General features: G+C 34.0%; 1 protein-coding gene across 1 annotated transcript in view; it reads left to right on the top strand.

Moving 5' to 3' along the window:
• Positions 1-11,625, top strand: part of LOC107570100 (uncharacterized) — a 44,981-nt gene that overhangs the window by 1,673 nt on the left and 31,683 nt on the right. Inside the window, exons 3-9 of the mRNA XM_016256300.1 lie at positions 5,406-5,552; positions 6,063-6,254; positions 7,739-7,822; positions 8,205-8,323; positions 10,072-10,186; positions 10,371-10,448; positions 10,582-10,697. Coding sequence (XP_016111786.1) covers positions 5,406-5,552; positions 6,063-6,254; positions 7,739-7,822; positions 8,205-8,323; positions 10,072-10,186; positions 10,371-10,448; positions 10,582-10,697 — 851 coding nt within the window. The remainder of the gene's footprint in view (positions 1-5,405; positions 5,553-6,062; positions 6,255-7,738; positions 7,823-8,204; positions 8,324-10,071; positions 10,187-10,370; positions 10,449-10,581; positions 10,698-11,625) is intronic.

The following is an 11,625-nucleotide window of genomic DNA, read 5'->3' as shown; positions in this document are numbered from 1 at the left end:
GAGATTTACTGAGCTGAAGTGAAGTGGGCAGCACAGTGTTTTAGAAGACAGACGAGCGGCAGGACTCGTAGCACATCATTAATGTTAATAGGCTGTAGAAGCGCTGCCATTTGTTTAGGAAATGGCCTTTGGATGAATATTGGTGTTGGGCAAAGCCTCCATCTCTTATGGGTGATTCGGTTGACTGATAGCACTGATGAATCTGTGTTAGCGTAGCATTATAGAGTCAAGGATGTGGAAATTGGCCTGTGTTTAAGAAAGGTAAATTAAAAAGCCAACACATCCTCCAGCGCTCTTTAGGATCGCCCTATAAAACCCTTAAGGGATTCACATAAAAATGGGTTAATTCTATAATTTCTATAATTAAAAGAAACTAGATGTTGTTGGTTTTTTTTTTTAAGGAAATGTGTTTGCCTGTTTAAAAGTTGCACAACGCTACTGTGTTCTGCAGTTGCCAGGGTGTTGCTATGGAGTCACTGAGGTGTTCTCTTGTTGCTAGGGTGTTGCTAGGTGGTTGTTATGGTAGAACCCCATCATGTTTTAATGATATTCTGGTCTCTAGATATGGCTTATGTCTTTCCTTAAATATACAGTACAATACCGTTTAGAACGTTTTAGAAAACATTTATTCGGCAAGATGCATTTAATTGATCAAAAGTGACAGTAAAGACATTTATAATGTTACAAATAAATACTGTTCTTTTGAACTTTCTGTACATCACAAAAAAATCATGTAAAAATGGTTTGATCATTAATAAAAATCTGAAATGTTTCTTGAGCAGCGAATCAGCATATTAGAATGATTTCTGAAGATCATGTGACACTGAAGACTGGAGTAATGATGCTGAAAATACAGCTGCGCATCACAGGAATAAATTACATTTTACAATATATTCAAATAGAAACAGTCATTTTAAATTGTAATAATGTTTCACAATTCTTTTACAGTTTTTACTGTAGAGTTTATGAAATAAATGCAGCCTTGATGAGCAGAAGAGACTTCTTTCAAAAACATTAAAAAATCTTACTGACCCCAAACTTTTGAATGCTGGTGTCTCATCAACAAGACACATACTAACCACAGGTATGAGGAAGAGTTTTCACTTTAACCCTTGTGCGACCTTTTGGATATTTTTGTCCTTTTCAGTTTTTTTTAATTTTTTTTATCATTTTGCCTGTGTTATTGCCAACTGCATACATTTTGGCACAGGTGTGTATTTTTATTGGAATTTTACTATTTCACTTCCATTTCCTTTAATAAATCTGTTTTGCACTAGGTACAAAAAAACTGTTCCTCTCAGGACCTTAAGGACAAAAAATGTCCCCATTGAAACCCATTAAAACTGCTATTTTTAAACGCAGTGCCATTTAACTGTAAAATTATGCAATTGTTGTTGATAGGCTTTCATTCTATTGGCAAGGCTTTAAAATTTCATTTTTAACTATTTTTTTACCAGATGGTGCCATTTTTTCAGGTTTGACCTATAAAGAAAATACTCGCTTTATTTCTGCTTTCTGCTTCTGCATATTATAGAGCCAATTGGATAAATAATGCAGCTATAATTGTGTGGGTGTGTTGGTATGGATGTCAGAGTGTGGTTTGTATGTGTGTCATAAAAAAAAAAAATTGTGCCTGTGTGTTCTTGTAATATTTGAGAGAGAAAAACTCTACTGCAAATCACAAATCCAACCACTGTGTGCACCAGCAGAGTTTTGCTGGCATCTACTGGGGAAAATTTGGTACTGCGCCCAAACAAAATCTTACTGAAAGCTCATTTGTTGAGATATCAACCTCAAATTGGGAAACAACTTGTTTAGATTTATGGCTTTGATTTTCTAGCAGGTATAGAGTTCAACATGTTTCATAAAATATATATTTTATATAAAACATCGTTCATAAATCATTTTCATAAACCTAAACATCTAGAACTTTTTTTTTTGGTTTCACTTTTTAAACTTTTTTTACTTCAACAATAATGCTTCTTTAAATGAGACCAAACTTAACTCTGTGCTCCCTAGCGTCAAATTTTTTATGACTTATGAAACTTTTTTTAATTGATGCACAAGGGTTAAATCAAACATTTCCTAACTGAATAACCTGTTAGATATCAGTTTCACAGTACAGGTTCTCCTTTTGCTAATTTCCTCAAAGAAGGACGTTTGAAAACCTGCATGGCCTCAGCCGGAGGTCTGCTGATGGCATCTATTGCCGTATCATTTCACCAAAACATTCTGTATGATTTTTTTTAAACAGACTATTGGTTTAAAGGGAAGTGGAAGAAACAAAGTATGAAGTCATAGGTTTCTCGTCACGGTGGGGTAGAAATGAGACGATAGAGCTGTTTACACAGGCTGCGAATATTGAAATACCTTTGAGCCTGTGGGAAGCCATTAAAAATAATGGCTGATCTTTTATTAGAAGTGACATCATATTATTTTTTTTATCTGCACTGTGAGATCTTGCCAAGCATTGTGACGGGTTTGTTTTTCTTGTCCACATGTGATGTGTATCTCCTGCGTGTTTTTGATGTGAGAAAGTTTTGGCTTGATACTGAACCTCTGAGACCACGATAAAAATGATATGATCAATAAGTCATGGCAGAATATGTATTTTCATGACTTAAAATATTTGACCAATTTCAACTGGGTGTTTTTATGTTTTACTCAGGTTATAAAAACTGAAACTAAAACTGAAGCCATAAACAATACTTGAAATAAACATGAACTGAAATAAAACAAAATAAAATATAACTTTTTTTAAATGTAATCTCTTTGCCAAAGCAAGATTTCTCATTTTAAGTAAGTTTAACTTGATGTACTAAAATAACTCAAATTAAAAATGAAATAAAAATTTATAATATATATATATATATATATATATATATATATACATTTAAAAAAAAAGAAGGAAAAACTATTAAAATGACGAACACACAACAAAATAACTAAAACTTTAACTAGAATTAAAACTAAAAAGATAAAAATAAAAACTGATTTGAAAAATATTTTACATCAGTTTAACTTATATAGCTAAACAAATATAGCTAAAACGGAAATAAAAATTTATAAAAAGTAAATAAAAATATTAAAAATGACAAAACATGCAGCAAAATTACTAAAACTTATTACTTTAACTAAGATTAAAATAAAATGGAAATTAAAAGGCAAAATATGAAAACAAAAAAAATATAAAAATAAAAACTAATTAGAAATATTTTCCATTAGTTAAACTTGATGTACTAAAATAACTAAAAGGGAAATAAAAATGAATGAAAACGATATAGACATTTAAAAAAAGCTATTAAAAATGACAAAATTACTAAAACTTTAAATAAAATTACAATTAAAATGGAAAACATAAAAATAGAAACTGATTCAAAATATAAATAAAACCACAACAGTATCTCTAATACTAAACTAACACGGCATTATACGAGATTTTTTTAAATGAGTTGAAATGACTTGTACAGCCAATTTGATTATACTTTAAAAAATTAAGCTGAAGGAGGATGAAATCATTTACAGTGCACATATTTTTATATATAAACAATTGTCAAGTAAAAATATTAACAGATGGTCTCCACAGAAATTAATCATGTCTGTCTGTCTGTCTGTCTGGGATGAATTATGAGGCGAAGTTTAATATTTTTATATGCCCAATAGCAATAGTGATGGTTTCTGTAGCCAGCAGCACTAATAATTATCCTAAGCTGTCTCCTTATATTTAGCCCGATATGTTGGTTTTATTGGCTTTGCGTTTAGTCTTGCAGAAATGACAGCTTCATTTTACAATCCTTTGGTTTGTGCTGATGTGGGTGGGCTTTTTGAAGACTGCCAGTGGTCATGCATTGTGTTCATACCAAATAAACATGTCCAGGACCTATCTGGACTCGGCCAGCTGGTTTCTATTCACGCAGTGCAAACACGGCCAGAAATTGTGCTTTCAAAAGCCTTATGCAACACACTGTGAGCTCCAGCCAAAAGAAACCTTCATCTGAGAAACGGTGAGCAATCTCCCGATGATGTTTCTGTAAGTGATCGCTATTTTCTTCAAAAACAAGAAGTCACAGAGGAACTTCACTTTCCTCGGCGTGTAATAATAGACAGCGACTGTAACTTCGCACATGTGCTGCTTTTAAAATCTATTTGCTTAATATTGTGTTTCCAGAGCGCGCTCAGAAAGCTAAGCGAGCGTAAAATGGGCCTTAAGTGTCTCGACATGTGTTCATGTTTCAAGCATTAACAATACAATCCAAAAAAAAAAAACGAACATCCCGTGTGATGTGATCCAGCCTGAATAGTTTAGAAATTGGTCGTTTTGCATAGAATTGCCATTTGTTTTGACCAGGTTTCTTTAGAGGTAGTAAAATTCTCTTCCACCGACTTTAAATCTTTGTCCTGAAACAATTAATTATTTTATTATATTTTGTTATAGAAGTATTTATTACACTTATTGATATTTACTCTTTTAGTTAAGGATATTATATTATATTGTATTATATTATATTATACGTTGCAAACAATTATTACATTATATTATATAAAATTATATTATACTGTATTATACGTTGCAAAAAAATATTTTTTTACTTAGTAATTTTGTCTTGTTTTCCATTACAAACATCTAAACATTCTTAACCCATAATAAGAAAAATAATCTAGTTTTACATTTGAATTAAGAGAATTTTTCTTACCCCTTTGGCAGATGTTTTTACTTGTTTTAAGAAAAACTATCAAAACAACAAAATCAAGACTTCATATCTTAAGTCATTTTGCTTCTCGAGTAAATGTGTCTTGATTCAAGGATGTTGTGGATAGTTGTGATAGAAAACAATACAACAATGCTAAAAAAAAAAACTTTTTTGCAGTGTATTATTCTATTCTATTCTATTAAAAAAATAAAATATAAAATGTATATGCACTAGCATTAAAAAATGTGGTATTGGTAAGATTTTTTTAATGTTTTTGTTGTATCTTTTGTTCACCAAGGCTGCATTTATTTGCTCAAAAACATAGTAAAAACACTAATATTGTGAAATGTTTACGATTTGATATAGCGGTTTTCTATTTGAATATATTTTAAGATGTAATTTATTTCTGTGATGCAAAGCTGAATTTTCAGCATCATTACTCCAGTCTTCAGTCAATATGCTTATTTGATGCTTAATCAACTTTTCATATTATTAATGTTGTAAACCATTTTGCGGCTAAACATTTTTGTTTTGCATAAACTCACTTAATTTTGATACATTTTTCAGAAAACGAGACTTAATATCTTAAGTCTTAACATTTTGCCTTTCAAGTGCATTTACAAAAATACTAAATAAGAAAATCACTTTTGAATCATTTCTAGGAAGGTAAAGATCTAGATTTTGAAGTAAGCGGTGTATGTTCGCGTCCCGCAGGCTGAGACGTGGATCCGAGCGAAGCTGCGAGACCTGAGGGACGCCAGTAACGTCCACAGATGTCCTCTGACCGACTGGGAGGAAGTTTGTCAAACCCTCCAGAGAGATTTGAAGGACTTTGAGAACACCATCATTCAACTCAACCAGGTTAGGACAAATCGTCTTCATCAGGAGAGTAAAAGATTGATGAATCATCCTCAGGTTTCAACAGGTTCCTCGGCCAAAATCAACAAAAGAAGTTCTCCCTTTTGCGAATAAACGGCAAAACATTTACAAATTGTTATGGTAACAATCATAATTTCTTTTTAATGTCGACTTGTCAAAACACAATTTGAACAGCTCAGCTTTGACAAGACCTGCAGAGCCTCAGAAACCTTTTTGTGAGACGTCCAAAATCACATAAAATCTCAAGTCATTCCATTCTTTTTTTTTTTCCTAGCACAGATGCTAAATTTGTCCTTTTCCCTTGAAATAGGACATTGCAAATAATTAACCTCTGCTGACACACGTCCCTGGTGGGTTGCAAAACTGGATCTCCTGTTAGTCATAAGAACGAGGACTTGGGTGGATTTCAAGCGCGCTGATGTGATTAAGCTGTTGTTTTAGTGGACCGTAGGTCTTTTGTAGCTCATGTAACGCTGCTGAATGTTTGTGCAGATGGGAGAGCAATTAATGTGCAAGCTTAACCCGACATCTGACCTGGTGAAGAAACATCTGGCTCAGATCCTCGACCAATGGAACGCGCTCAAACAGACGGCAGCCAATCAAATCAAGGCAATGGGCGGGGCTAAGGCCCTCCAGGAGTTTAATAAGAAGGTGGACCGTCTGGAGTCGTGGATCAAAGCGAAGGTTAAACACACCACTAAACCTAGTTATAGTAATTAACTCTAGTTTTGGGGTTTTGTCCTAAATCGATAATGTTAATGGATCTTAGAGGGTTATATAGAGAACATGGAGACATGTTGGTGATTCTGTCATGGTCACTTTTCAATCCGCAGACAAAATAAATAAATAACAATTTATATTTTAAAGAGAAATGTAAGAAAAATAAGGATATTTTTAGGCACATTACGATTTTAATTTTTTTTTGCATTGTGACATCATCATGATATATTTTCCTGAAAACACATTTTCCATAAAATTCTGATTTATTGTACATACTTTAATGCATCCAGATGCTTCACTTTTGAGCTTTTTTTGTAATTTATTTTATTTTTTTAATTATTCTAATGAATGTAAAATAGTAAAAACATTTTGTAACACAATTTATTTAAATTGTACAATTTGTTCATTAAAATTTGCAATTACAATTAAACATTTTTTAATAAGTCTTATTTTAAGGCAGTACAAAAGCCATGATGTGTATGTGTGTTTGTTTTTGTCAGTAAAATACAGTATTTAAATCAATTATATACATTTTTTAAATATGGCCTCGACATGTTTTTGACAGGTTTCATGAGATTTACCTGCTAACTATTAATGAGTGAGTGTGTAAAATAAAAATTGGGTTAAATGTAATTCTACATTTATCAATATTTTATTATTATTCTACCATAAGTTTCAGAGCTTACTGATCGTGTAAATGATAAAAAATACATGATAAATACAAATAACTGATAAAAAATTACTTTATAATATTTAATTTTTCATGGTAAATATCACTTTTAGTTGAACATAACCAAAGATATCAGAATTTGTTTATGAATTATACACAGATTTAACAAACTTTAATTGTCATCAAATTGTTTTGTCATCAGATTTTGGTAGTTAGTGTGTGTGTGTGTGTGTGTGTGTGTGTGTGTGTGTGTGTGTGTGCATATATATAACCCTTATATTTGTGTATATGTTTATATGTGTGTGTGTGTATATATGTATATATATATAACCTTGTATATGTATGTGTATGTATACAGTAAATATATATATATATAAAACCCTTATATGTGGATATGTGTGTGTGTGTGTGTGTGTGTGTGTGTGTGTGTGTGTGTGTGTGTGTGTGTGTGTAGTATTTACAGTATGTTTTGAAATACAATTTAGAAAATGTTTGGTTTGCAACACAACATAGAATGACCCATGTACATTTTCACATTGAAATATTTGTTTCTTGTGGGATTTTGGTCATATTATTCTTTCTTACTGTTTTCCTTCACTCGTTAATCTTTGGCCTGCTTTGCATCTGCATCCAAGAAGCCGAAGTGTTAGTTATCAAGTCTGTTTTACATCTCACCATGGTAGCCAGGCTCATTTAGAACAACAGTAGCTGTATTCAAAGAAAACAATCGCTGGACTACAACAGTTCAGGGCTGTAAAGCTTTTATATGTGTCAGCAGGAGCAGGAACAATCGCTGGCCAACATCCTTGGGGAAAACACTGACAAGATGCAGCTTACCAGGAAGATACTGGATTTGAAACAGGTGCGTGATTCTAGACAGCAAACACTGAAATTGCTGCTAAATTCTCAGCATGCCTCAATTATCGCTACTGGAAAACAGTTGGCTTTTTTGAGAGTATTTGTTTTATCGTCCAATTTAGTACCATTGTTTACCTGTACGCTAGCAAGTGCTTCTGATTTGCAATGCAGGCCATCATTGCACATATAGGCTGTCATTCATTGTACTTTCTCACAGATGTCACTGCTTCACTAGCAACCCTAAAGCCAATTGAAACTGCCAGTTGTACTTTTAGGGTGGGGGATATTAGCCAAAAATGTGATCCAAGCACCTAGAAGAAATGTGTCTTGGTTAAATGTAAGATCATTAGAGCTCAGGAAACCTTGTGTGTCTGACTTTCTTTCAGGATGAGCAGCTATATCATAATCTTCATGAGGAGATCAATCATATGGCCCTCAGACTGGAAAAACAGGGAAAGACTGAAGGAAAGACCATCTCAACCCGCAGGAAACATATCAACAAAATGTTAGTGCACGTAATAATAATAATTAGCAATTTAATAATCATTTGAATAAATATATATATATACAGTGGAGATCAAAATTAGAGGACAACCTACAATTTCCTAAATTTCAAGGTCACTGCTTAGTCTTATTTGAAGTTAGCATATTTCATAAATTAATTGTATTCTGAAGCACAGTATAAAAAAACTTAAATGAGATATTTGAAAAAGAACACTTAGAGAACACTTTCAGATACCTCCAAGTTATTATCTTGACAAACCCTGTTTAACTGGCAGCATTCCTCTAATTTTCACTGAGATTGGTAGATGGCGGGCCGCTCTAAGGTGACTAAAAGCCTGAGACAGGAGGCAGTCCAGATGAAGACCAAAGGGACAACCCTTTCAGCCACTGCAAGAGAAGCTGGACGTTCCAAATCTGTGATTTCTAGAGTATTGCAGCTTCACAATGACCCTAATTAATTTAAGTCCCCCAAAAAGGCTGGTCGTCCACATAAGACAAATGAAAGAGAGGACAGGATAATGCAGAGACTCTCAATGTGGAATCGGTTCAGCACTGCAGCTGGAATTGCTCGTCAGTTCTGCGCTGATCAGGGTCTGGATCTGTCTCGACTCATTTAAGAGAAGTCGGACCGAAAGTGCACTCTGCAGTGATCAAGCCTCTCATCAGCAAAAAGAATCAAAAGGCTAGACTCACCTTTGCTGAGGAGCATGTTGTGTGGAGAGAGGAGAACTGATCCAAAGTTCACTTTAGTGATGAGAGCAAGCTTAGTTTATTTGGGTCTGATGGGAAACATTATGATCAGCGTCAAACTGGGGAAAAACTGAAGCCGAGTGCGTAAAGAATCAGAGAAAGCTGGAGGGGGAAGTGTGATGGTTTGGGGAATGTTTTCTGTAACAGGAATTTGGTCTCTTATACAGATACATAGCAGGTGAATGCAAATGTTTATCAGAACCTCCTTCAGCAACACGCAGTTCCTTCCCTGCAAGCATCTCCCAATCAGCCAAAGACAATGTTCCCGTCACACTGCAAAACGGGTAAAGCAGTTATTGAAGCTGAAAACACTGAAATAATGAAATGACCGGCCCAGAGTCCTGCTCTAAACACGACTGAAAATCTCTGGAAAATCCTTGGCGACAAAGTTCTGGCTAAGAAACCCACTACAGTCACCGAACTATAGAAGAGACTGGAAGAAGAGCGGAGCAAGATCACAGCAGCGCAGTGTGAGAAACTAGAGATGTGCTGAAGTCACTCAAAGCAGAGCCTCGACAATTCCTACTGATTTCTGACTGCTGTAACCCTCCAAAATATCAGTTGTAATCTTCTTTCCTGCTACAGTGGTTTCTGTACTCTGATTTTTATCACGGTGTTTCCACAAAACAAAGATTTTGTTGAAATGCTTTGGTTATTTTGTCAAACATGATAGTATAACAGTGGTCTACCTACAGCTAATATTCCTTCAAATTTTGAGCGATGACGATTAACAATATTTCAGAAAAAATCAAGTACTTGTAGATTTTTCTCTAATTTTGACCTCCACTCTATGTATACATTCATATAATTATAATTTTTGTATGTATTTATTATATAAATAAACAAATACATGCATAAATATACAAAAAATATTCAAAGCTAATAATGATATCACATCATTATATGAATAATTAAATAATGCATACACAAATAATAATAATTACTCAAATGATTATAATTTAACAATCAAATAATTTTTTTTATTTATTAACTACCTAGGTGGCTGAAGGCCCAGTCGCACCTGAAAGAATATCAGGAGAATCTCCAGCTCGCCCTCGAAGTCTCGTCCTTCTACCAGCAGGCCGATAACATTGTCTGTTCCATCGACAGCATGGTAGTCATTTAGCTTCATTGTGCTATTTCTGTTCAAACCCTGCAGGAAACCCAGTATCTGTGGCGTTTCGCTTCGACGTGTCCTCTGATGCGAATATAACCTGACTGTGTCTGTTTGTTGACATGCTGATGTAGTCTAAGAATGTTATTTACGGTTTGCTCTTCTTTTTTAACTTCTCATCCAGAGAAAAAGCCTCTCTGCGAGCAACGGAGTGGAAAATGCCAGAGATGGGGAAATTCGGGACGTTGCCAGTCAAATCATGGTGTGCGATCCAACATTCACATCCCATTATAGTCACACGCTTGACCCTAAACGCGTTAGTTCACGGTCCAGCTCTGTGTCAAACACCATCCTGACAGCCGTGTTTGTTTTCCTGTCGTTCTGTGTGGTTTCAGATGCTGGATGTGAGCGTTTCCCAGCTCTCCAACCTGCACCCGGCGCTGGCGGCCCGCGTCACACAGAAGCAGAGCGAGGTGAAAGACTGCTGGACCGTCCTCCAGAAGACTCTCAGGTAACGCAGAGCAGCAGAGTTATAAACCACACAAGCCCTACGGTGTCCTCTCAGGGACAAGAGCCATTTCCCTCCGTAATGGGCTTTCCACAGAGCCGAAGGCGCTTTCCACAATCCTGTTTTTGTTGCATTTGTATTCCCCACCAGCAACCGCATGGGACTCGGCCAGCAAACCGCTTCCAAATGATAATTAGATGCATATAAAAGATGTGTGCTTATTTTCATAATGCCACCAATTACTGATCTGAATTTCTCCTTCTGTTTAGTGTAACACTTTGAAACACTAAACACCAAAACAATATCGAATTTAGTTGGAAACGACGCTTAAACTCTCTCTCTTTTTTTTGCAATTTGCTCAATGAATCCAAGTTCGAGCTTGTTTTGTGTTTTATTGCTCCATCATCTAAAGCGTCCGTATTGATTTCATCATCGTTTGAGGTTTAAATGTCTGCTCCCCAGCCCAGTTAGTCAAATAAATTATGCAATTAGAGGAATTTATTTGTTATATTAAATGTGTAAGAGTTTATTTGGGCAATACAGATGTTTAATCGAGATGAATGCATAAGTTACTAATGGTAAAATAATACATTTTTGCATTTTTTTATTAGTAAATTATAAGTATTATTTAAATAATTATTAAATAATACATGTATAAATATTCATGTAATTATTAAAATAATTATCAAATAGCTAATAAGAATATAAATTATAATATTATATTTTTAAATAATTAAAATACAAATATTTTAATTATTATATTTTATAGTAATTATAATTGTTAACGTTATATAAATAATAATTACTTTATTACTATTTAATAATTACATTTTGAATAAATACATATACATTTAAATATTCATATAATTATTCAAATAATGATTAAATAGCTAATAAGAATGATAAAATTAACAATGTTATTATATATATA

Source organism: Sinocyclocheilus grahami, unplaced genomic scaffold (genome assembly GCF_001515645.1).
Source record: "Sinocyclocheilus grahami isolate Dianchi unplaced genomic scaffold, SAMN03320097.WGS_v1.1 scaffold1415.1, whole genome shotgun sequence".
NCBI lineage: Eukaryota > Metazoa > Chordata > Actinopteri > Cypriniformes > Cyprinidae > Sinocyclocheilus > Sinocyclocheilus grahami.
The sequence above is the reverse complement of the archived record's forward strand: the minus strand, read 5'-3'. Positions and strand labels throughout refer to the sequence as shown.